At 31.2% G+C, this 27,018-nt stretch overlaps 2 protein-coding genes across 2 annotated transcripts; both read left to right on the top strand.

Moving 5' to 3' along the window:
* The first annotated feature begins 716 nt into the window (after positions 1 to 716).
* Positions 717 to 7,184, top strand: LOC106768481 (protein CROWDED NUCLEI 4). Its single transcript, XM_014653658.2, has 9 exons — positions 717 to 1,146; positions 2,411 to 2,620; positions 2,725 to 2,978; positions 3,502 to 3,772; positions 3,867 to 3,950; positions 4,042 to 5,834; positions 5,949 to 6,294; positions 6,437 to 6,514; positions 6,649 to 7,184. The coding sequence occupies exons 1-7, from the start codon at positions 961 to 963 to the stop codon at positions 6,286 to 6,288; spliced, it is 3,138 nt and encodes a 1,045-aa protein (XP_014509144.1). The 5' UTR covers positions 717 to 960; the 3' UTR covers positions 6,289 to 6,294; positions 6,437 to 6,514; positions 6,649 to 7,184.
* An 8,323-nt stretch (positions 7,185 to 15,507) lies between these two features.
* On the top strand, positions 15,508 to 16,980 carry LOC106767955 (transcription factor RAX3). The gene is made up of 3 exons (XM_022784502.1): positions 15,508 to 15,681; positions 15,867 to 15,996; positions 16,177 to 16,980. Exons 1-3 carry the CDS (start codon positions 15,546 to 15,548, stop codon positions 16,823 to 16,825), a joined length of 915 nt encoding a protein of 304 aa, XP_022640223.1. The 5' UTR covers positions 15,508 to 15,545; the 3' UTR covers positions 16,826 to 16,980.
* Positions 16,981 to 27,018: the final 10,038 nt, after the last annotated feature.

Here is a 27,018-nt window from a genome sequence, read left to right as displayed (position 1 = left end):
TTGTTGTTATACCATTTATCCAACTATTTTCTTTTTCAATACACCTATGTATCTATTTCTCACTATCCACAATCAAATCAAGAGTACATTAACAACCTTCTCATAAATTATTCAACCCTTTTTAGACACTTTCTGAATTTAAGACAGAAGAACATTCATATCATAACCATAAGTAATAATTAAATATTTTATGGTTTTTAATGAGATTATTAATGACTCTATTATCGTATCCATCTAATAATTATAATTTTCATTGCCTGTTACCTATGATAAATAGTACTCATTATTCATATTAAAATTTAAATATATTATAATTAGAATGGTAAATAAATATTTGATTCTATCAAAATATAATAATATTTCTAAAATATATTACATTAGGTCAAGTCAGTCCTAAAGTTGTATTGAAAATAATTGTGATTCATAAATAATACTTGTTTTAATCAAATTACTTATATTTAATTACTTATTCTTATTTATTTTAAATATATTATTAAATTTATAAACTTTACCGAATACCTACAAAAGTATTAAAAGTAGAATGTTTTTGGGATGTACTAATTAGAAATTTATTCCTTCCAAAAATAATATGCCTCTTCGTGTCTTCCTTTTCCACCAGAATCGCGACTCTGCATTTTTAATTCAGACGTTTCAATAATAAAAAATTTCAAATATTAAAAGTCAAAACGAGGTCGTTTAGCTTCTGTCACGTCGCAAACACAACATCCCACACTCACTCGAGAAAAAAAAGTACGAACGAGCTTTATTGTGTGAGTGAGTGGTAAAGTACGTTTTCCTTTAACGTTCTAATCTGTCAAAGTCCCACCGCGCACAAATTAAAATTCCAAAGCCAAAGTAAAGAATAAGAAACTGTGAACAGAGAAGACGCTACGATCAGTGAAGCGGAACGCAGATTGAGAAAGGGTTTTGCTTTTTGAAGAATCGCGTTCGGAGTCAGAGATGGAGTTATCGACTCCCAATTCCTCCAAACCCTTATCCATTACGCCTGGTTCTAGGGTTTTGAAAAGCCCTCTCACTGATGAACAGATCTGGAAGCGCCTTCGCAACGCTGGCTTCGACGAGGAATCAATTAAGCACAAGGACAAGGCTGCTCTCATAGCTTACATCGCTAAGCTCGAAGCTGAGGTCCGTAATTTTCTCCCTCTCTAACTTATTTTTAATATTGAATTGCGCTTTCGTTGAATTGAATTGGCGGAACCTTTAATCGGATTATGCAATGCGATCGGATTAGTGAGGTACTTTGTTAGGTTAGGGGATTTTAGTTTTGAGTGGGTTTTTGATTTTGTGTTTGGTTGGGTTATTTATTTAATACCCATTAATAGTCTTTAGAGATGACGAATCATTTATTTGGGTTCTTCTTTAAGATATACTTCAATGATGAATTTCACTGTCGACGTCGCTTCATATGGTATCTTGATTATTCGAGCTAGATCTTTTTGTGTTATTACTTCTTTGGTGCAGTCCAACCTGCGTGATAATTATGGTGGATAGGCCCTCTATTCATGTTCGTTAAACAAAATTACTAGTGATTAGCAGCACCTGGTAATGTTATGATTGGATATAAAGCCAAAGCCCTTGTTCAGAATTCTGTACTATTGGTGGGAAACTGTGTATTCGGGCTATTTGTACTTTTGTAGAATGCTTTGAATTGTATATTTGAAGTGTGTAGTTAATTTTATATACATTGATAGTGTGTAGTGAATTCCATCTAAACTACCATTGACTTATTGCAGTGGAAGTGGAGTATGTAAATCGTAGAGTCGTCATTCCGAGAGGGCTTTTCCGTAAACACCTATTAAACACTTAAGAGTCCAAGGGGCTAGTTTCACAGCTATGGATGTGAAGATATTTTGTTGAAGACAACACAAATTTAAACTCTTTATTCAATTTGTTTCCTAATAGTTTATAAAGTTTCCTTGTCATCTGGGATGTTAATTCAGCTGAAATCATTTGGTTGCCCACCAATTAGTATTACTTTGAAATTTCCATTGCTTTTGTTGATCTTGGTGCATGTATCACAAATAGCAAAGTTTTCTTTCTTTTATTGATTATTGCGTTCTTCCCTTTTGCATTGTTTTCCTTGTCATTTGAATAGTTTTCAAATAGTTTTACTGCTTGATTGGGTAATTAGCATCCATCACTTGCAAAGTCAGATGAGCAAATCGAATTGATGCTTAATTTGCTAGTACTGTGAACTGGTTTTCTTTTCTATCTCCCAAAGCAACACTTCCCCCCTTTAGTTGAATTGAATTTTCAAGTGAATGCTCCATGAGTGGTTTACATTGTCTTTCATTTTCATTAGAGACAGTATTTCTTTTTCTGCTGTTAGTGCTAACAAAATCTATCAGTCCTTTCTAACTTTCGTTTTGACATGTATGATGTTGTGCAGATATACGATCACCAGCACCACATGGGTCTTCTCATATTGGAGAAAAAGGATTTGGCTTCAAAATATGAACAATTAAAAGCCTTGGCTGAATCTTCTGAGTTAATGCATAAACATGATTCTGCAATGAATAAATCTGCATTAACTGAATCAAGGAAACGTGAAGAAAGTTTGAAGAAGACTGTAAGCGTCAAAGATGCATGCATCGCTAGTGTACGTTTATGGAATAGTTCTCCTCCTGTACAAACCATACATGCTCGCTTTGTCATATATTTATTCTGCTCACACTTCTATGGGGTATTTTTTGTCTTTTGTAGCTTGAGAAGGCCTTGCATGAGCTGCGTACAGAAAGTGCTGAAATAAAGGTTGCAGCCGAGAGTAAATTTGCTGAAGCAAGCCAATTGATAGATGAAGCACAGAAAAAAATTACAGATGCTGAAGCAAAGGTGCGTGCTGCAGAATCTCTGCAGACGGAGGCTAACCGATATCACAACGCTGCTGAGAGGAAGCTTCGTGATGTTGAAGCCCGTGAAGATAATCTCAGGCGGCAGCTAATGTCTTTCAAGGCTGAGTATGTTACTTACTATCTTCCTAGTTCATATTTGTGACTTTGAGCATATTAAGAGTTACCTCAACAGGCAGAAAATCTTATCTTTCAAGTCATAGTATGTTACTCATACTTGCAATAGTTGCATGAAGTTAGCCTGTTACTTATTATCTCCCTAGTTCATTTTTGTGATTTGGAGCACATAAGCAGATTAAGTTGTGCCTTGACTTTGTGTTATGTAGTTGGTGAATCAAATTATTTGTCTGCTTCAGGTTTAGTAATCGAATTATTCTTATACCTAATATAACCACTCAATTTTTAATTCAAACAATTGACAGGATTATGCATGATGCAACTAATTAACTGTTAACGTACCTCTTTTAACACTTAGAAACATGTTAGCTGAAATGTGATTAAGTTTTGTGGTTATAAGTTTTGCACCCTGTGTGTGATTATAATCTCTCTTTGATCATTGAAAATGTTGATAGCTTCATATTATTTTGAAAATTACCTTGATCTTTCTCCCTCTCCCCTTTTCTCTCCGCAGTTGTGATGAAAAAGATAAGGAGATGATTTTTGAGAGGCAATCCCTTTCTGAAAGGCAAAAGGCTTTGCAACAAGAACAGGAAAGATTACTCCAATCACAATCCTTGTTCAACCAGAGAGAGGAACACATTTTGAGTAGATCCCAGGAACTAAATCGTCTTCAGAAAGAGTTGGAAGACGCAAAAGCAGAAGTTGAAAAGGAACATGAAGTCCTACATGATGAGAAAACCACTCTAAAATTGAAGGAAGCCACTTTAATGCATCGCGAAGAGGTTTGTTAATATTTGAAATATCTCAGTTGATGATATTAGTATTAACAATTTTATCTGTCTTGTTCATGTGTGGATTTATGTTTTGTGAAAACAGGAACTTACTAAATGGAAAACTGAGCTGAGTAAGAAAGAACAAGAGTTACTTGAATTTCAAGCGAAACTTTCTAATAGAGAATCTGTACATATTCTCACCATTGTTTACTTTCCATTTAAATTTCTGATTCTTTTCTCTATATCATTATTCTTTTATTGTTGTTGGGAAAATGTAGGATGAAACTCAGAAAGTCATTGCTGGTCAGGAAGCTGCACTGAGAACTAAAGAATATAATTTGGAAGTTGAGCTACAAATGAAGCGTAAAGTTGTTGAATATGATATTGAGACAAAGAGACGGGCTTGGGAGTTGAAGGAGGTTGATCTTAAGCATTATAAGGATGAAATCCTGGAAAGGCAGCATGATTTGGAAGTTCTGTCAAGGTCACTGAGTGAGAAGGAGAAGGATCTGAAGGATCTGTCAAATGCTCTTGAAGAAAAAGATCAAAGGTTGAGTGCTGCTGAGAAGGAGGTTGAGCTAAGCAAAGTGCTTTTGCAAAAGGAGAAAGATAACATTGAACAAGCAAAGCAAGATCTGCAGAAGTCGTTGGCATCACTGGAAAAGAAAATAAGACAAGTTGACATTGACAAGGAGAGACTCGAGGCTGTGAAAAATGAAACTGGCGAGTTGTCAATTTTGGAAGTGAAACTAAAGGAAGAGATTGACCTTGTCAGATCTGAGAAGTTGGAGCTTTTGGCTGAGGCAGACAAGCTCAAAGCTGAGAAGGCAAAATTTGAAGTTGAGTGGGAGCTTCTTGATGAAAAAAAGGAAGCGTTGCAGAAAGAAGCAGAGTTCATAGCAAAGGAAAGGGAGGCGGTTTCCACTTTTATTAAGAATGAGCGTGACCAACTAAGAGAAGAGAAAGAAAATTTGCGCAATCAGTACACCCAAGACTTGGGGTTTCTTGCCAGTGAACGTGAAAACTTCATGAACAAGATGGCACATGAACATGCTGAGTTGTTTGGCAAGATGCAGCAAGAGCGGGCTGATTTCTTGCGGGACATTGAGATTCAAAAACAGGAGCTGAATAACCTCATTGAGAAGAGACGCGAAGAAGTTGAAAGTTATTTGAAGGAAAGAGAAAAGGCTTTTGAGGAAGAAAAGAACACTGAACTTCACTATATTAATGCTCGTAAGGAGAAATTGGCAAAAGAGTTGGAACAGGTTTCCTTGGAAATGAAAAGGCTTCAAACTGAGCGGGCTGAAATAAATTTGGATCGCGAGAGGAGAAATAGGGAATGGGCAGAACTTACTAAATGTATTGAGGAACTTGAGGTTCAAAGGGACAAGCTCCAAAAACAGAGAGAACTGTTGCATGCTGATAGAGTTGAAATTTTTGCTCAAACTGAAGAATTGAAAAAATTAGAAGATTTGAAAGCTGTCTCTGATGATAATGCTATCACTGAAATGCTTAAATCTGATATGGAGTCTAGCCAAAAGAAAATATCTTCAAGGAAGAACTCGAAGCGTCAGACGCCTCTCACACATGGTGATAAAATTAGCAATGGGTTTGATACTCCATTTATGGAGAAGTCGTCTGCTGGATCTCCTCCTAGCCCTGTTCGATTCTCATGGATAAAACGGTGCTCAGAGCTTATTTTCAGAAATGCTCCAGTGGTTTCTGATACAGATAATGGGAGCAACAGGCAAAAGCAGTTGGAAAATGACAAACCAGTTGGTATTGGCAAGGGACAACAAACTGGATTTGCTTTTGAAGAACCAAAAGTAATAGTTGAGGTACCCTCTCAAGATGATGCTAGAAGACGTGAGATTGAATCTGAAGCGAAAGATGTGAATGGAAAAAGTGCTCTCTTGTTTCCAGATGGACATCTTGTAGGTAGACGGAAAAGAGGGAGGGGAAACATGACTAGTAAAGTTGGTGATCCACTAGTTGATCTGGGGCAAAATAAGAAATCTAGAGCGGAAGAACAAACAAGTGAAAATCCTATTGACCAGGGCACTACACGCAGGTACCACTTCTGTCCACTAAATCCATTTATTTCTGAACGTCTAGTTTTTCTGTATTCACAGGTAATCTAGGTGCAGTGTATATTCAGGAACTTGTTTATTGATTTTATTTTCAGTGTTGTTTCAACCCAATCAGATGTCATGAAGGTCCAGCAGGTGTTAACATCATCAAATCAAACGCAGGGTAACACTGAAGAAACTCGTGTAGTAATGGTTGATAAGGTTATTCATGTGTCTGAAGTGACTTCTGAGAAAGTTGATACTCTCCCTATCCACAGTCGAGATCCAAGAGATAATCCGCAAAATCCAGCATTGGGAGTAGATCAATACGGAGAAACAATTGATATAAATTCTAAAACTAAACAGAAAGATATTTTACCCTGTGTCTCAAGGGTATCGGGAAGCACCGAAGAAATATCCAAAAGAAACAATGGGCAGGTTTCTGAGAACTGCTAGTGTTAGGTAGTGGCTTACAGTCAGTTTTTATTTTCGTATTTACTATGGTTTCGTATCTAGGCCAAGTGTTTTCAATGTATTCTTTTGTTTCCGTTTCTGCATAAGTTTCGCTTATATGTTAATGCAGGTGTTGTTTGACTATGTATAGGGATTGCAGGTGATGGCTATGAGTACTAGTACTGGTAATTGGTGTGGTTAAGATAAGTATATATTAGGAGTGTATGAGGTGCGTCAATTAATCAAATTAAGCATGTTTAGCTGTAAATTCCTGTCAACTGTATCTCCTGTTCATTCTCATTACAGACAGTGTTGGTTCATGGAATATGCTATGTTCATTGAATTCGTCCTCTTGAAATGCAGGATGCCATAGGGAATGGGATCTTCATTTGTTAGTGACTTGGAGATGTGTAGAGCTAACTAGGAGATGTCTTCTTTGTGTACACATTTAATGGATGCACTTGCAGATTGCAATTAGGGTGGGGTAAATTGTTGATACCATAGATTTCGGATAAAAGGGATGTTATGTACTCCAAAAAGAGTAAAAGAAAGTGATAAAAGAAAAGGAGAAAAGAGAAGTTAGAAGCAGCCAAGGTTACGTTACTGCCCAGATGTGTTGGTTGCGGGTCAGTGAGTTATTCTGGCATTATTTTGTTTGTCGTGTTTAAGCCCTCCAGATTGAGTTTTTTTTTTACGCACGCTGAATGTCATCGTGTAGTCGTCAATAGTGATTTTGCTTGCTTCAGCAAACACGGTGGTTAAAATCAGATATTCATCTGAAGCTTGTGTTAGGCTGGTTCTATATTTTTCTTTAGTACTCGCATCCATGCCATTCAAACTTTTCGAGAGTTTGAACTTAATGTAATGTAACACCACACCAAATAACTTTTTTGATTAAATCTTTTTTTTTTGGGTAAAAATCATGTATAACTGCAGATGGATGGTCAGCATTATGTCCGAATCTCACTCCACTAATTGATATTAAATTAACACAGTAAAAATGTTAATTATATTTCAAGATGCCTGCGCATGTAAATTGATCAGCCGTAAGTTAAACTTCATACATGCGTATGTGAATACAATTGTCAGTTTTTAAATCAATTTTATGACATTTAGTTAGATATAAATGTCAAAACTAAACATTATCACTAGTCTAAAATTCATAGTTTTTAATTGGTACCATTATAATCAACTGTCTTAACTAGTTGCTATTAATGAGCATGATCCAAAATACATACCATACCACTCATAATGTTGTACGAATCAAATGTAAGATATAAAAGAGTTGCAATTAACAACCATAATAACAAAAAAATTGTGCTTCAGGCTCTGTGTACACTTTTGCTACATGCTCTTCTAGGTTCAGCTTTTGTGTTATTTTCTTCGTGCTCATCATCAATTTTAATATTTCCTTCAGGCTCGCTAGTTGCAGAGGAAGGGACAGGATATTTTGGCCCTAAAAATATGATTGTTTTTGAGTTGTAAAAATAAAATGTAATTCTTATATACTTAAGTAATATTGAAATTAAGTAAATGTTCATTTTGATGAGGAAATTTATACTTGTTAACAATGAGTATGCAATATAATGATGATGTCATTTCATCAAACAAAATGTCAAATAAGAAATACTTCAAATAATTCTTTTTAAATGATAAATAAAATGATCTTTTTTTATTAAGTATTACATAAATATAAAAACAAAACAAAAAGAAGGACTGAGTAATAAAAACGTAAAGAAAAGTTTATAATATAATAGAAGATGGACATTATAAAGGAGTAAATTTGGAATATAGTGGGATGGAAAATCTATAAACATACTACCTCTAGTTTTGAATAATGAATGTATTATTGAGATACTTCCATTTTATTATAGAATTAAAATAAATAAAGCTTTATTTATTCAAAATTTTGTTCTCCTTATTTTTCTTTTGGGAGATCGCACTAGAATTTGAAAATATTCACCTAAACATAAACATTATTCATTAAAATATAGGAAGACTAGGCAGCTAAAAAAGGTATTTGATCTCCTTCCTTATGTTTCCTGAACTCACGAAACATATTCATTAATTTAGATTTTTCGGTTTCTGTTAAAACAAGTGAGATCTTGATATATGTTTGGAATTTGAGCTGGAGTAAAAGTAATTTCAGCAAGAAATAACTTCAGAACAAACAAGAAAAAGTGTTGGCAGACCTCATAATGATTAAGAGAAATACTCTCTTCCTCTCGTTTTTCTTAAAAAAACTAATGAGATTAATAAGAAAACTTGTAAATCAAAAGGTATATTATATAATTGACAAAACTAATCTTATATCCAAAAAAACATAGAATCATTCTATGATATGTTATTAAAAGTATAACTGGAACGAAAAATATTATTAAATTAAAATAAGACTTACTTGGAAAGTCATGTTTTGTATTAGTACAGAATATTAAGGATAGAATATATTTTGATCATATAAAAGAGAGTTTTTGATTTGTAAACGTGAGAGCTGAAACTTTGTTGTGTCCTTTTTGACCCGTCTCCTCCATTTTCATTTGAATTGCTTTTAACTCTACAAAAGTAACAACCAAGAAACAGCGTCTCTATGCAGCTACTAATTGGTGGATTCCTTAATCTATTACTTATACAACTAACTACCTTTCTTCTTAGAATGGATACAATACTACAGTCAACTATGCCCAAATTTCTTCATACACACTCTTATAACTCCATTAGATCGCCCACGCTCCACCCTTGTCATGCTTACATATATTACTTCACCCAAACCCAATATCACAGAACTTGCCAACACAAATTACCCTTTCCCTTCCTTTCCAATGAAGTTCTTTAGAAATTGATTAAAGTTAAAAATGTTAATTGATAAATTTTAAGAAAATATGTATGATTTGAATGGGAAAGTATGTGAATGGTTGATATAATTTGAAAGCAAAAAAGTTTTATTCATGAGAATTAATCTTTCTTAATCTCATTAAATTATTTATGATTGGCTTCATGAGGATTAATGATAATATATATTTCAGAAAAATGTAAAATACATAAACTAGGAGAATCTATGTTTGAATAATGTAAAATACCTCTAAAGTTCAGAAAATTTAGAAATGGTTATATTTTTAAAATAAATTTATTCTTGATTTTCTAGGTTAGAAATCGGACATCAATTTATTATATAAGTAAAGACAAATATAATTTTACATACCACAATTTTGTCAAAATAAATTAAATTTAAACTTATTTTTTAACATAATATATAATCTATATCAATAAAGTTTGTTGAGTTTATTGTATTGTTATCCATAAATATTTAGTTTTATACCATAGATATTTATGTTTAGGTCGTAATATTGAACATCATACTTCAATTGTGAATAAAATAAATTTATAATATGCAAATAACACTGTATCATATGAACCGGACGGACCGAATACAGACATCCGGAAATGATCCCAACATATAGAGATCAGTCACAACGAACGATTTCACTAAATGACGACGGTCCAAAAAACCCCGTTCCAAAGACGGCGACTTTCACTGCAAAAGTCTTTACGAATATTTACGTTGCTGCTAAGGTCCGTAAAACCGCGAGGTTCCACGACAGCGACGCAGTCGGAATTACTTCGTCTATCGACCGCACGGAACGGGCGAAACGCCACATAAAACACGGTTAAAATGAAGAGAATATTAAAATGAGATTAAGATAAAACATGATTAACGATGATGGGCCTACACATGGGCTGTAATTAAAGATCTAACTAATCCAAGGCCCATGACAAAAACTATAAATACAGATCAAAGGTGAAAGGTAGTTGGTTACATTGAATGCTTATTTACTCTTGCTAGTCACTTTCTCTCTCTATCTCTACCTTTTAATTGCTTACTGACTTGAGCGTCGGAGTGTCTTTAGTAGGTACCCGGCTGGACCAGAAGGAGACTTAACATTGAGTTGAAGTTGCAAGAGAAGTGGCGGAAAGGAAGCTCAGAGTGACCGGACGACCCGGAGAAATTGTGAAGGAAGTGTAGGATAGGAATCCAACCAGAACAACCACCTTCCACGTTGATTTTATATAATAAGTTAGAAAATAAAATTTAAGTGTGAATGAAATGTGTGGAAAAGAGTAATCTAATTTTGACAAGAGAAGCTATAATGTTATAATTAATTCAACTGGCATTCTAAAAGATTTTCCCTTCTAAATCTGTGAAATTAAAATTGCTATAATACGAGACAGCTGGAAAGTAGAAAATGAGAAGCGTGAAAGATATAAAATGGTTTCTTAAAGCCTATGATTGACTTTGTTTACCAAGTTCAACACCGAATATATAATTAAAACATAAAAAGTTAAGAATAGTTCTTCTTTAGAAGTTGTCCATTTGAAGCTTCCAGGAAATTTGTCATTAGGCTTTCACTGGCTCTTACAGTCGCTGTTGCTTTATCATTACCTATTCCTTTTTTCAGTTTTTTTGACAAATTGATCATCTCTTTAATCTGGAGTTGATGTGACTGTTGACCACAAGCAAGGCCTTCAAATTGTCTTCGTCCAAAAGCACAAGACCATGTTCTAGAAACTTAATTGACAGAGACATTATGAAGCACTATTTCGTTTGAAATTATCCCAAATATATGTGCACAGTAAGCAACAAACAACCATTTAGTCCATACAATTATTTGAATTTCATGAGTTATCTCCTACTGCTTCATTTGTCTTATTATAGTTGAAGGTTTCTGCTAGCACAGGCTGAGACGGAACTCAGGCGATTCGTTTACTCAATTAATGTCACAAATCAAATACCATTTAGTTTAGTGATATTTAAGGTAAGTCTCAAACCCTATATGTGGGATAGAACTGATTAGGCTTTGTGTAGAAGAGACTGAGGATCTTCTATGTACCTTAATTTGGTTTGGTTGTTGTCCCACTTTTATCTATAAAACAAATGTTTACAGTGGAAAATTTGTTTGGTATAACAAATACTAAGATTAGGGATACTCTACTTGTGATGTCTCTAATAGACTTTTGCTTTTTTAAATTATACCTTATTAACTAATTTAGGTTTAGATTAATTAAGAAAGTACATTTAACCTATAATGTGTATATCCATCTATCCTTATATATCTATAACCAGTTATCCTTGGTGTATGTTCTCATTTGACTTTCTATTACATTAGTTTTACTCTTTTACTCATATATATGACACAAATCAATATCTAAATGTTTTCTTATGACACCCATGCATTAGTTTTATATTCTACGCAATACATTGAAATCAATGTAAAAAATTGACTTTTCTAATAGAATGAATGAAGTCAACTCAAGATGATAGCCTTGAGCTGTAATGGTTTGAATGTTAGAAGATTGGAGGCTGTCAAAAAGATGGTTTCAAACATGCTGGCTAGGTCCACGCTACACACACACACAAAAATATGAAGAAAATCATTCACTGGATTCTTTCTTTCTTTCTATATTTTTTCTTGACGAAAAGGTTAATTGCTGAATATTGGAAAGACAGGAAAATTAAGAAGAGAAGGTGGCCTACCACCTAGACTATTTCTTCCCCTTGTTTAAACTATTATGGACTTTTTGTTTGTTACCCAACCTTTCTTTGTTTTGCTTTCTATGCACATGATTTCTGTAGAAAACATGGTGAAAATTAACACTCCCTCGTGCTTTATAAATATATACTTTGTTTGACTTTCATTAATTCTTTTATGTCATTGGTAAGTTAGTCTTTTTTAAGTTTATAATTCTCAATTTGATTGTATTGTTTTTCAATAATATTTTCACATAATATTCACGATTTTTGTGTGAGAGGAACTCAATATTTGAAAATTATTAACTTTGATTGACAAGTATATAATTAAAGTATAGTTAAACACATTATTTCTTTATGGGTGGACCATTTATTCGAGAGAATGAAATATAATTTTAATTCACATAAAAGTTGATATTAATTCTATTATAAAATATTAAAGCATTGATTTTAGTGGTTTTGATTCTTGTATGTTATTCAATTTCTTTATTTTCATCCAACTTAGGACTAAAATGGACTTAAATTTTCAACAATCTCTTTATTAAGGATGAGTTCTTTCTACATTAATACCTATTTGTTTTCAACGACAAAAACAAAAATATGATGATTTATAATGATAGTGTGAAAAAGGAGAAAAAAATTTAACACTATTTTTTTAGGCTTTTTAGCCTCATATGTAAAGAAAAGAGGAGAAAGTCTTGGAATCATGTTGATATAAATAACCTTCCAACATTTATAAAGTTAACTTTTTGATAGATGTACCAATTTGTTATAAGTAGTAAATAGAAATTCTAAGTATTGTTTCACAAATGATTTAGGCTTGATTGTTTAATTAATATTAGGCTAAATTATTGATTACAACATTAATACAAATCATGGTTGGTTCATAATTATAGAAACAAATTATAAACAATGAAATGATAAAATTTGTGATATGATTCAGTAAAAGCCTCATTATAGTTGGATTTTATGAATCAAATAGTGCAAGTTTCTTGTACAATTTATCTATGTTTCATTCAAACATCTACATCAAACACTTACTATTCCTAATTCCTTAGAAGTAAGTTCTAAATCTATATGTTAAATTACTAATTTCTTAGTTTTAACATACAATTTGCATTGAATTCAAATGTCTAGAATGACCAAAAGATTGAAATAATTCCTAGACTTTTTACTTATAAACTACGAATTGACCTTATCTCTAGTCGATGTGGGACTTCCAACATTAATGCCCTAGAGTCGCTTATATCCAAATCCACGAGTTTATTTGTGCTTCCACAACTAGAACACTTTTTCTTTCTTTCATTCACGAATAAATAATCACTTTTAGAAATTAACCACTCGCTGGGCAAGAATCAACTTCTAATTCGCCTTTTCTTGTTGAGCTAGCCAATATACTCGCTAGGTGAGTATATTTTTCTTCTTGAATGAGCAAACATAATGTGGTTGAGCGAAAGAGTTTTGGCAGCAAACTCTAAAACTTTTTAAATCTCTATTTTACTGCACAACAATCTACAAAAGACCATAAAACAATCAACTTGAACTAAACAAAAAATATAATTCATCTTCTCATTAAAAAAACACATAATACATGAATAAATACAACTTAAAGTTTGGAAATAAGCATGAAAAATAAGTATTAATCATACTTATCACACAATATGGCTTGCTGAAGAAAGAGGAAACAACATTGTTAAAAAAAATCAACAATCCGAAACTAAGCTTTTGACAAAGGATGTGCGTAGAAAATCTCCAAAACTTTTGTGATATTGTTACTCATTTTTTATAACAACTACTATAAGTGAGTTAAGATGACTCAAATAGTTACTTAGTGATTTGGAATTACTAATTTTGAATGTGATTGTATTGTGATAATCAATCAACATTACATATACTTCCAAATCCAATTTTCATTAAAAAAAAAGACATATTTTGAATTTGATTGTCATTTTGTTCGCAACGAAGTAACATCAAACATAATATGTCCCTTATATTTTTCTACCAAGGTATAAGTAGCAGACATTTACAACGGTCTTGAGAAAAACACAATTTAAATATTTTCTATGTAAGTTAGACATTCAAAATTTTAATACTTCAAAACTTGGAAAGATATTGAGAAATTATCATCATGACTAGCTATTCTATTTTCTTATTGATTAGGAGATATATTTATAATTTTTCAAACGTGACTTTATGGATATTTTTAGTGACTTTAATTTTATCTCATTTTAGTTAAGTGAGTATTGTAATATATATTTATGCCTATTAATAAAGAATATGAGTTTTTTTATCAATAGTAAAACAAATTTAAAGAAAAACAACACATTTTAATCTTTAAAATAAAATAAAAACTAAATAAAAATAAAAATATTAAGAAGTTACATTAACTAAATCCAAAAATTATTATGTTAAAATACTAATAAGTCAACATCTTTGGTAAAAAAAAGGTTTACAGACGTTGAATTGATTGCATATTGAATGTTGAGAGACTTGAACTATAATCTACCTCACTTTTTCTCTGATAAGAAAATCCAAACCAGTGTTAAATTGGTAAGTATTTCGAAAAGCCATTGTAATTACTAATTAGTGGACATTAGGTCACCAACCATAACGAAAATATGCGCCCATATATAATACAATTCTAATTTATAATTAAATATTAAGCAATTTGCCTGCTAGCTAGATCTTCATCATCAATCTAAATTTCATATTCTTTCTTCCCTATAATAAATGATAAAAATTAACTCTATCAGTCTCTTTGAAGCATAAAGATAGTTTGATAATCACATTAATCCATTAAATTTTTAAAAGTTTCATAAACTTAATTTTTATATGGATACGTAAAGTCGAAATATTTTCAAAAGCTCGTTAAATTTAGAGGGTTTTTTTCACTTTTTCTACGTACCCGTGGTCCCACCCTTACATATTATACATGATTTTACGATCATCATCATCATCAACCATTAGTTAACATCGGCAATATTATTTTGATAAAATAATAATACACGAGAAACCTATGTACATAGGTGTGATTATTTGAATGGAAGTATAAATAAATGAGTTATGTTATTTGTTTGCACCTATTTAACAACTTTATATAATATTTTTCTCTTCGTATCCATCGCTTTATCTTATATATATCTGTGTTCTCTCTTTCCATTTTTTTATAAAAAAAAAAAAAAATAGATTCTGAAGAACGAAAGACATGGTTAAAAGACCAGCTCCGCTGTGTGTGGTTTCCAATTCTTCCATAAGTTTATACTGCTTCATTTTTTAATTCATATTTCTAAGGACTCAAGTCTTCGGTTCTCTTCTTCACTTCAACGATACCTTTAAATAAAATATTAGCAGCCATATTAGTTGACACTAGTGTACAAGGGTTTACCCCCTACCACTCTTTCAATATTAATTATTTCGCTAATAGAAAAAAGTAATCAAGCAATAAATACAATTAAAATTGATCATCGTAAGATTTCCAATTTACATTTAACGTGTTATTTCCATTGAAGTAAATCATAATATTAAAAAAATACATAAAATGAGGAAAGGAAATTGAATTCCTTTACCAAAAGTTGGAAGTTTTCTGTCGTTCTTGCTCGAGGCAATTACTCTCTCTTTCGCTCTACCTTCCTCCTTTATATAAACACAATTATTATCATCATTCTTATATAAACCTGCAACAAACATTAGCTTTACTTGAAACTGTGGTCAGTTAAGAGAAGCATAGAAGGAAAACATGGGGAGAGCTCCTTGCTGTGACAAAGCCAACGTCAAGAGAGGTCCATGGTCGCCTGAAGAAGACGCCAAACTCAAATCTTACATCGAAGAGCACGGCACAGGTGGCAACTGGATAGCTTTGCCCCAGAAAATAGGTACCTCCAACTTAATTTTCATCAATATAATTAATCAAACATATCTATATATATATCCACTTTTATTTTTTATTTTTTCTTTATTACTCTTGTGATAAGCTTGGTTCTTAATTTAACAGTCTTATTAAAACCCAAATTTCTTTATGTTGGAGTGTTAAATTCTTTTTTCTTCGTGCATGGTATAGGTCTGAAAAGGTGCGGCAAAAGTTGTCGTCTCAGATGGCTGAACTATCTTCGCCCAAACATCAAACACGGGGGCTTCTCAGAAGAAGAAGACAACATAATTTGCAGCCTCTATGTTAACATTGGAAGCAGGTAAATTCATTATTCATCTCCACTTAGTCAAATAGCAACTCCTCTACCCATCTTATTATGCCAAAATTCAACATTCTTTACAAGCACAATATAACTGAGGATCAAACTCAGACACTCTGATACCATATCATGAACTAACACTTACAGTTAGAACTGATTGATGCGTTTTGATATATGCAGGTGGTCAATTATAGCAGCGCAATTACCGGGGCGCACGGATAATGACATAAAGAACTATTGGAATACCAAGCTGAAGAAGAAGCTACTGGGGAAGCAAAGGAAGGAGCATCACGCTCAAGCTCGAAGAGCTGGTGGCCTAAAGCAAGAGATCAAGAGAGAGAGTGGAGATATGATGTTACCTGTGGGAGTTATTAGCAGAACTCCTCATTGGTCATATGAACAGAATTCTTGGCCCATTCCATTGGCAAATGCTTACTCTCATCTCAACAACCAAACATCATCGATCGTACACATCCCTGACAGCACAGTCACTGCCATCATGAACTCACAATACTCATCATTTGACATTTCCTTAACACAGGACCAGCTATATCCCTCCACAGTGAACACGATCACCACGGACACGTGTCACACATCAAATGTGTTTCAAGGGTTTGGGAGCTTCTCAAGTGATTTGGCTTGCGTGGACCCGCAGCATATAGATGGATCAGAAGGGCTTTTTTATGGTAGCACAAACACGACTTCAACAGAAAGCACTAGCTGGGGAGATATAAGCTCTTTGGTTTCTCACTACGAAGCTTGCCAACAAAGAATACTTCCTCAAGAAGTTACTTTCGAGGGGTCTAGTTACTTTGCAATGCAAACGTAATAACAGCTCCGTACCTGGGGATTTTTCTATAAATTTTATCGCTATAGCTCAGAAAAAGTGTATCCAACAAAACCCTAAAGAGTTCACTTTAGCTAAGAAATTCTCTTTTTTTCTTGTTGTTTCTTGTTTTGTTCCAACTGCTTGTAACTTCTAATAGCCGCGTTAAGTTTTTTTTTTTTTTTTTTAATAAATTTCCCCCAAGTATTTCCTAGAAAAGGAAATAAGAACTATTTTTCTATAAACTAAAGTTAATTATATACTTATCCACTTTAGAATATTGAAGGCGAATCAGTTTCTTCCATAAATAGTGAAGGAATTGTGTGTGGGAAAATTAAGTTGGTCTGAAAAACGTAGGAAATGAACAGGGCAGCAAGTTGAAAAAGTAATTTGACGTTTTGGCCATGACTTGGTCGGCTTTAGCAACTAGTTATGAAAATCTGGCTTCATTCTTTTAATGTTTTCTTCATGTCTGGCCTTATAAGTGGTACAAACGTCATGTGAGTCCTACCAGCAACAACAGAACATTTACGTCTCTGTCCATCAAGTGGGATCCTCACATAGAATCTAGCTGAAAGTTAATTTATAATATTATTTAACAGGTAAAAACACTTTCACTGATTAAAATAAGTGTATTTATTTAATTTTTAAGTTTAATAATTAAACTGTATTAAAATTTCAAATAAAATTAAATCTGAATTTTTTTATCATAATTTAATAAATAAAAACATATTTAACTTTTTTTATTAATTTTTCTAATGTATCACATCACATATTTTATTTCTCTCCTGGTTCATTTTCTTCTTTTATCTATAACTTTTTCTACACAAAAAAATACTGGATATATTCGATAATTTTTTACTTTTGTAAGAAAAAGATGGTCATGAAGAAAATATATATGCTCATGGAGTCATAGTAGTAAGAGAGTGATAAGAGTTGCGGCAAAATATACAGATCTCCCCAAAAAAAAAATCCAACCGCGATCCTGCCAAGCACAAAATAGTAAGATAGAACACCCCATAATGTCCATCTTCATACACCCACACCGATTAGACTCGCGATATATCATAGATTACTCATTATTATTATTATTATTTTGTTTCACTGTTTTTCTTAAATATATCACGTTTTTTTATTATCGATATTTTCAATTATTTTTCGTTCAAAGTACACAATAAAGAATATGTTCAATTAATTAATTAATAAATTGTTATATTAAAGTAGTTCTTACCTAATTGCTTTTCATGGTTAAAGTTGAGCTTTCATGTTTTTATGGTGTCTGTTGGACTAAAATTTATAATGGTTTAGTATAATTTTGAACTTGGTTATAATATTTAAATTTGGCTTTAATTCTGTATTTATTCATATATATTTCTCCATCTCTATTTCTCTCTCTATAAAGATCCTGATAGCATCACGGCTTGTGTGGGAGACGTTTTTTTTTTTTTTTTTTTTCTATTTTAAGTGTCTTTCTATATGCGAATTTAATAATCTCAAAAATTATATTTTGTCTTTCAAAATTATACACACAATATATATCTTTTCACTTTTTTTTTTTCATCGAAATGGATTAAACCTTACATATTTTAATTTTTTTCGTTTTCTAAATCTCGAAAACAAAGATGAAAGAAGTAAACGATCTCTAACATAAAATGAAAAAGTAAAGTGGTAAAGAAATATGAGGCATCGGACAGAAAAGCAACGAAAACACAAGGTTCTATCCATAATCAGAAATGGGTAGGTCGTAACATCCAACAAGATGAGAACTTTAACAATAATGACCCGACGTTCATCTATAGCAGCCGTATATGTATGCAAATAATTTAAAAAAAAAAAAAAAAGTTATATAAAGTGGCTAGGAATTAGGCGAATAAAACTGGTTGGCAAAGCAACCATTGCAGAAACATAGTGAAAGCATAGCAACAAAAGAGTTGAAATATAGATTTGGATGCAGATGGCTCATTAATATTCCGTCGAAATTACGATTACGATATATGCAAAGGATTAAATAAGTACAAAATGAGTGTTTGATTGAAGGGCTCTGAAGTCTGCCCAAGCCACGACAAATAAGAACGACGACCTTCTTTTGCAACCATTTCGTCTTTTAATGCGTGGAAGGAAAGCATTAGTAAACAAATTTCCTGAAACTGACACTCACTACTCTCAATAGTAAACTAATTTATTCATTTCGTCAAAACACGCAAATTGTTTTCTCCAATATCAACTTTCAAATCCTTTTCTTCTCCATTTTGGCTGTGGCAGGCTCAAGGATTAGAATGAAAATGACGTACGCTTCCATGGAATCATGTTCCCTTGGGTAATATAAATACATTTTTACTTTTATAAATTAATACGTTAATAACCTCTACATCTTTTTTCCTTGGATATAATCAATCTCCAATGACTGGCTCAGATTTAATATTTTTACTCAAAATCTAATTAATCTCAAACTATTTAATATACACCCATGAATATTTTCTATAGTTGATTTTGTTTTCTCATTCAAAATAACTTTTTACTAATAAGATGACGTACCTCTATAATGTTTCTTAAGTTAGACATTTTAAAGTTGACGCGAACAACATATGTGTAAGCTAGTAGCCTGGGGATGCATTACAAAAGTATTATTTACAGGCACATCAGAAAATACAACTAGTTATTAGTGTAAAAACAACTAAGTAACCACGAAGAGGGTTTCTCTCAACACCTCTTTACGTTTCTTCCTCCAATTCCAAATTCTAAAATTAACCTTCAACAACAAATTTTTAAAATCCGTTGAAGTTTTTGAATTTTTTTTTAACAGATTTCAAAATTCGTTTAAAGATTTTATTAAAGCTTTAACGAACTTTAAAATTTGTTGAAGGCTTAAAAAACTTTTCAAGAGATCTTAAAATCCATTTAAATTTTTTTTAATGAATTATGAAATTTAGAAAAGAAGTGAAGTGTAAAGTTTATTTAAATATAAAGAATAATTTTGGAATTTAAAAAAAATGAAAAGGCGGAAAAAAATGTGGAATGATGTCACCACTCCAAGTCCCTACACCTCTTTATTAATTTTTTTTTATTCTAGAAATACCTACACTTGCCCATGTTGCAACCCTAGTTTTTTTTTTTGTGATAAAAATTCCCGCATCACATTGGTGTATCTTCATTCCAAGAAAACAATTCATTTTTTTTCAAATTAGTCATTTCAAATTGAGTTTCCATGTCATGTTTGAATTTGCTCAATGAATCTCAACCATTTCCAATGACCAACAAATCATCAAAATACAACGGCATAATGAGTTGTACTTCATTTCATGACCTTTTTATATTCAGTTTCACTTCGTTAAAATCCTTTATGCAGTAGATAACAGTCAATCCTAGCTATACCAAACCCTTGGAGAGTGCTTCAATCCATAAAGGGCTTTCTGAATATTGTAGACTTTATTTTCACTGCGTAGAATAGCAAAACTATTTGGTTGGTCAACACATATTGTTTCTGATCAGCTTTTAAAACCTAGGATTGCAACATGAAAAGGTGTAAGATATTTCTAGAATAAATAAAAATATAATGAGAAAGTGTAGAAACTTGAGGTGGTGGTGGAGGGAGCAACACCCACCAAGAAATGTGGTGTTGCTGTGGTCAGAAATCCAATAAGAGAAGTCCAAACCCATGATCCACAAACTCAGTTGCAACACAAGATGCCCATGATGAATAAAGGTCTCTTGCCCCTACCAGCAGAATTCTTTTCGGCCCAGCAATCTCAATATTACTTTTCTTTTAAGGCCCAATAATCCTATTAATGTTCCTGTAATGATTATTTACACCACACAGATTTATTAATATACATCTATTCTATCTTTTTCTCTCTCAAAATACCCTTTTCAGAAAATGGTTTTGGAAGTGTTAAGAAGTTAATATTCCAAAAAGTATGTTTAAAATATTTAATGAAAAGTAATTTTTAGAAGTATTAAAAGATTATTTTCCGAAATCCAAATTTTTGAAAGTATTTTGTTGAGAATAAATTTAAACATAAATTATTATTTTATCTTCTATGTATCCAAATTTTTGAAAGTTTTTTCTTCATCCATCATTAGCAAGCACAATTCTTACTAGTTCTCCACACTACATATAATTGAAGACTATCCTATTTAATGAAAAATTGACAGATGGACTATCTTTCAGAATAAACAAATAAACTTTTTACAATCAGCTTATGCAGAAAAGATTCAGTATTCGATACTAATAGAATCGTGATGTACTAGTAAGTTGTCAAATTAATCACATTAAAACAGTCCAAACTTTGCCTTTTGAAATTGAAATTTTATATTTCCCAAGAATACTCTTTGAAGGAAAACTTTTATATGCTTCTAGAAATTATTTCATAACTAATAATTTATATACATTAATCTGAAAAGTACATTTTAAAAAATGTTTTAGAAAGAAAGAAGGAAGAATTGCACTAATAAATTTAAGATGTGTAAATAAGAATTGTACAATGCTTTCTAGAGTCAAATTGAACTTCTTCTTAAAGCACAATGTCTATATTAACGCAACATTAAATTTATAACAATAAGGTGCAATGTCTACATTAACTTGTTTCCGCAACATTAAATCTATAACATAAATAGAAAAATATTCTTTTCTAGTGTATATAAACTTTTACCAAATGTATCTTTTGAATGATTTGTTTTTTCAAATTTAACTATTACTTTTAAATTAAAATGAATATTTATAATAAATAAAATACCTATAAAAAATAAAAATTATTTAGAATAAAATTATAAAAATGACTTATATTCATTTTTATAATTAGAACTAGTGGAATTGTGAATAAAAAATAATTTTAACAATTTTATTATAAATATAAATCCTTTTTATAATTTCATTGCAAATAATTTCTTATGTATTTTATAGATAATTTTAAAATTAAAAAATGTTAAATTAAAAAAAAATAGTAAAATAAAAAACAATTATATTTTAAAACAAAAAGTTAAATAAAAAAGTATAATGAATAAAATAATTATTTTAATTTAAAAAAACACTTTTATTTAAAGAAAAAAATTAAAAATAAATATCAAAAATAAAAATTACAATATAAATAAAGATAATAATTTAGTATTTTTTATTAAATAAAAAAATTAAATACATGTGATTCAACAATAATTAATAAAACTGTACTGTACGGCCCAAAGTTTTAGTTGTGTTATATCCTCTAAAACTATTGGGCTTTTTTTAGAAATTGACTTCCCAATAAAATAAAAGTTCGTTTCCTTTTGTATTTCTATCATTTCAACGCGTGTAAAATTATATTTCGAAATGAATAGTTTAAATGATAACATTCTAAAATTTAAAATAAAAAATATATAACTCAGAATATTAATAAATAATAAATTATACACTCTAAAATATAATCTTTTATATTGAGGCTATATTTTAAAATATAGAAATTTGTATTTTAGATTATTTAATCTAAAATCTAAAATAAAAAAAGTTTATTATGAATTTTACATCTTGAAATACAAAAATTACATTTTATGTAATAAGAAATTGCTAAAAATAAAATGTCCTTAAATTAAAACAGAAAAGGAATGCAATAGTAAATTGTTCAAAAACAAAAACTTAATAGCTGGTTCCAATATGCTAAGCCCACAAATTTCCCCACATTGGTAGCTGAACTAGATATTATTTTTTGTTTAATGTTTCGATAGGTCTTTATTTTTGTCAAGAATTTTAAATAGGTCTCTTTTTTTCTCAGCGTCTCAATTGGATCTTTGCTTTTGTAAAATTATTAGAGACTTATTGTCAAATTGGATAAATGACCGTTTAAGTTTGGGTTACATGGTATGATTAATGTATTGATTAATCATTCGTGACATTAAAAACGAGTTTGAATTGATTTTTTTTTTATTAAAAAATGGATTGGATAGAGATTAAATTAGATGTCCTCAAGAAGAAACTGGATAAAATAAAAAAAAATTAAAAATTAGTGCAATCCTGCAATTTAGAAATCTAAATTAGATTAGAGAAAAAAAATTGGGGCTCCGAATTAGGGTTCGTGGGAGAGAAAGAGAAATGTCGAGATTGGGGCTCTAAAGGAGAAGAATCCCAACTCAAGTTTCGAATTCAGAAGAACTAAGGATTTTCCACATCAGTTTGAAATGAAAACTCTATCGAAATAGAACACAAATCGAAAGTCAGAAGAAAAGGAGGAGAAGAAAGCTTCCTCCTTGCTCCGCAAATCAAAATAGAGAGCATGTGACATTTGAGCACTGACGAGGGCGGGGAGTGATCGCCGGTGCAAGAGGCATGGTGCAGGAGGCACGGACAAGGAGCGGCTCCTGGCAGGCTTCTAGTGGAAGGGGTACATGGACGAATCGAACATACACCGGAATGAGAGGGATCTAGAGACTGTATAGGTATGAGACTATACGGTTGAATGATAGCTTAAAGGAATTGATTTGGCTACTCATATCAATAAATGCATTTGCTTTTCGATAGCCTAACTCATAAGAACTCCATGGTTAAGCGTGCTTAGCCTAGAGTAATTATGGGATGGGTGACCTTTCGGGAAGTTTTCTCGGAAAGTATGTGAGTGAGGACAAAGCACACTGAAAAGCCTCGTGTTGATGTGTGGGGGCAGTCAGCAGTCCCTCTAAGTTGCTGAGGCGTTACAAATGGTATCAGAGCCTAGTGTGTGAGTGAGGACAAAGCNTGTGTGGGGGCAGTCAGCAGTCCCTCTAAGTTGCTGAGGCGTTACAAATGGTATCAGAGCCTAGTGTGTGAGTGAGGACAAAGCACACTGGAAAATCTCGTGTTGATGTGTGGGGACAGTCAGCAGTCCCTGTAAGTTGCTAACGTCTAGACCCTTGTTTAGGATTCTTTGAAGAAAAAGCCCGCAATTTATAATTTAGAATCAGAATAAAAGAAAATAATTTACTCCCAAGAAGAAGATCACACTTTTTTTTTTGCAGGAACCCTAAAACCCATATTCCCTCAATTTAATTTCGATCTCCCAATTGTAGAGTAGAATAGTGTTTTCAACACTTAATTTAATTTGATTTCTCAATTTTGCCCTTAAATTATATTTCCACTACACTTAATTTAATGTCACTTAAATTAAAACTACACTATTAGCATGCCATGTAATATCCTTCTTAATGACATTTTTATTAATTTGACAGTAAACTTTTATTTGATTCAATTTTACAAAAATAAGAAACCAATTTACAAACCAAACAAATCAAAACGAAAACAAAGACCTACCAAAGCATTAAAACTTTTTTTTTCTAGTTTATTAGAAAAAAGAAAAACACTTTAACTCATTCTGACCAAATGGACTATCATGTTCAGCCCCGGCAATTCTATTTAAATTCATATTTTTATTTAAATAGTAAAAATATTACTTCTATAAAAATTCTTTTAAATAAGCTGTCACACTTCTTTCTATGAGAAATATTTGGCTTTCAAAATTGAATTTTAAATTTTCCAGAAGAAAAGGATTAAGATGTGTTTGAAATATTATGTTTTACTGTAAATAAAATAGTGGAAGGAAGTAAAACAGAAACAAAAGTTCCAAATTTCTATCATTTACACGAGGAAAGAGATTAAGAGGAGGGAAATTATTTTACAAACACTCATAAAAAATAGAATTCTTTTGTAAATATAGAATAAATTAAATTAACTAAAAGACTATAAAGTTCATTCATTCATTTACTTATTTAATTTTACTCACTCATTAAAAAAAAGTTAGGATTCTTTTCTTCAAATATTTTTCCTTCCTATTTCTATCTATTCAAATAATGCATCTTCTCTACAATATATTTTGACAAAATTATTTCTATCTTTCTATTTTCTTTTCTTTAATCCTTTTCACACTCTTTTTGTTTTCTTTCTTTTATTAAAGTTCCACTTTTTAATTAGAAAAACAGTAAAGAAATTGATGAAAAAAAAAACACATTATAAAAAGAACATCAATCTTTTAAAATAACCCTACCAATAGAAAAATAATATAGAAACTACCAACAAAAGAATATGATAATCTCAAAACTCCAAAATCAAAGAAAAATCACGACTGTGTTGTCTCATGACAACAAAAAAATAATACTATATAAAAATACATAAACTATTCTTTCTTGTCTTTTGATCCAGTTCACTCATATTCTTTAAAATAAAAATTTAACCCAAACCACGTATATTTATCTATTTAGAGTCTTTGAAAAGAGTGGTTGGAATTTTAATTGAAGCTAATCATATATATATATATATATATATATATATATATATATATATATATATATATATATATATATATATATATATATATTATAACATATTCTAACCTTAATTTCCACCCTCTTCTTTTCTTTAATAACAAGCAATTCAAGGTAGGTGACAACTTATTAAAAAAATGGCCTCCATAAAGAAACAAACTTCTTTTGAAAAAAAAAAATCATAAGTACAAGTGTTCATGGAATATGTTTACCTTTCCCCAAACCAATTTGAATGTTTTGATAGGACTGTCTGTTTATACCCAATCAAGAATTATAATGTATGAAACAAGCATTCTTTTTACTTGATTTTTCGTTATATATAGATGTGTGTGTTAATATTTAAAAATAAATAGTACTCACATGAACATGTTAGATATAACTATATTTAAGTATTTTAAATAACATATGAAGTTTGAACTAGATTTAAAAAAAGAAGAGAGTTTTAAAACAGATTGTGACCAATTAATTCTTCAATAAACACCGGTTATCAACAAAACTAATATTTTACTAAAATCCAAATCATATATATTAGTTGATAGTTGACACAATCTGATAGGAGTTGATAGTTGACATTAAAAAGTTGACAGTAAAGTCGAGGAAAAGATGAGGTCAAGTACAGAGGAGCTTGGAGATAAAGAGAAAGAAGGTAATGCATAGTTTTGAATGTAAATGGAATCTATGGTGCATGGAAAATTAGAGACCAGCGTACGTTAGGTGTAACTTTTACAAACTCATTAATAAAGAGAACATTAACTCCGACAAAAATCTTGCATGAAAGAAATGTTGGAGTGTTTGATTAGCTTTTGGAATTTGGGCACCGCCACATATCACTGCACAATTGTATTGGAGCGGAATATAGGGGATATCTCCACCTCTTTTTGAACCATTAAAAAGCTTGTTCTATAAAAAGCAAAGCAGTGACCAAAACATTGTCTCCAACACACTCATCACACTCTGTTACACACTACTTCTTACTATTTCATGTGACTTCATGCATGGCGTCGGATCAAATTCAACCTTATAATTTATATTCATACTTTTCATTTTCTTTACATATTAAAAACATACATCCAAAACTTTAAACGAGAATCAAATCTTTTTTGGAATGCATGTGTTAATTACTTTCCCGACCATCCCAAGAGGAAATTATCACCATCCATATGGAAGTGTCCCACATTTTCCCTTTTCATTGTTGCATTTGGAAAAAAATAATGGTTCATAGGGATACAAATGCTGGAACACATAGGGTAATGTCTTCACCAAATCTCCCTTTCGATAAGGCAATGTTAGACCAAAAGACCAAAATGGTTTCCGCAACATAATTCAAGTCATCGTCCAAGAAACATATATACTAATTCTTTCTATTGTTGATGGAACTGATGCATTAGGGTTGTTAAGGGACACAATCTGCAGGACGCTGTGTGACTTACAAAAACAGCTTCATGGATAACTGCAGAACTGCAGAACAATTTAATCAACATTTCAACTAATGGGTGGGTGGAGGACAAATAACTCAACCTTCTAATTAATCGTCATCTAAAATAATATTGTATATAGTCAAATAGTACATTAGAATAGACAATTGTCTATTATCACAAAGAATATCCAAAACTACAAAATTGAAAGTCGATTTTCCTGTACAACCTCTAATAAACTGAAAAAACTTTAATAAAAAAGAGTATTATTAAATTTATGAATTTGAGTTTAAATTAAAAATAGTTAATGTTCGCTAACATTAACTATTTTTAGATCAGTTTTAAATTAAAAATAAAGATTAATATAAAATCTATAATACTAAATTGATAGAAAATTTTGTAATTAATGTTAGAAACTAATTTTGATTTTAATTTACAAAATAATTATTATTTCTTAATAATAAAAAATATTTTATATATCAGTAATTTTTAATATATAAATGATGTCTAATTAGTTAGTACAAT

Source organism: Vigna radiata, chromosome 7, assembly GCF_000741045.1.
Source record: "Vigna radiata var. radiata cultivar VC1973A chromosome 7, Vradiata_ver6, whole genome shotgun sequence".
Lineage (NCBI taxonomy): Eukaryota > Viridiplantae > Streptophyta > Magnoliopsida > Fabales > Fabaceae > Vigna > Vigna radiata.
The sequence above is the reverse complement of the archived record's forward strand: the minus strand, read 5'-3'. Positions and strand labels throughout refer to the sequence as shown.

Coding starts and splice junctions, on each gene's coding strand:
- LOC106768481 (XM_014653658.2), top strand. CDS start 961: ATGGAGTTATCGACTCCCAATTCCTCCAAACCCTTATCCATTACGCCT. Junction 1,147..2,410: donor TCGCTAAGCTCGAAGCTGAG/GTCCGTAATTTT, acceptor GATGTTGTGCAG/ATATACGATCACCAGCACCA. Junction 2,621..2,724: donor AAGATGCATGCATCGCTAGT/GTACGTTTATGG, acceptor TGTCTTTTGTAG/CTTGAGAAGGCCTTGCATGA.
- LOC106767955 (XM_022784502.1), top strand. CDS start 15,546: ATGGGGAGAGCTCCTTGCTGTGACAAAGCCAACGTCAAGAGAGGTCCA. Junction 15,682..15,866: donor AGCTTTGCCCCAGAAAATAG/GTACCTCCAACT, acceptor TGCATGGTATAG/GTCTGAAAAGGTGCGGCAAA. Junction 15,997..16,176: donor TATGTTAACATTGGAAGCAG/GTAAATTCATTA, acceptor TGATATATGCAG/GTGGTCAATTATAGCAGCGC.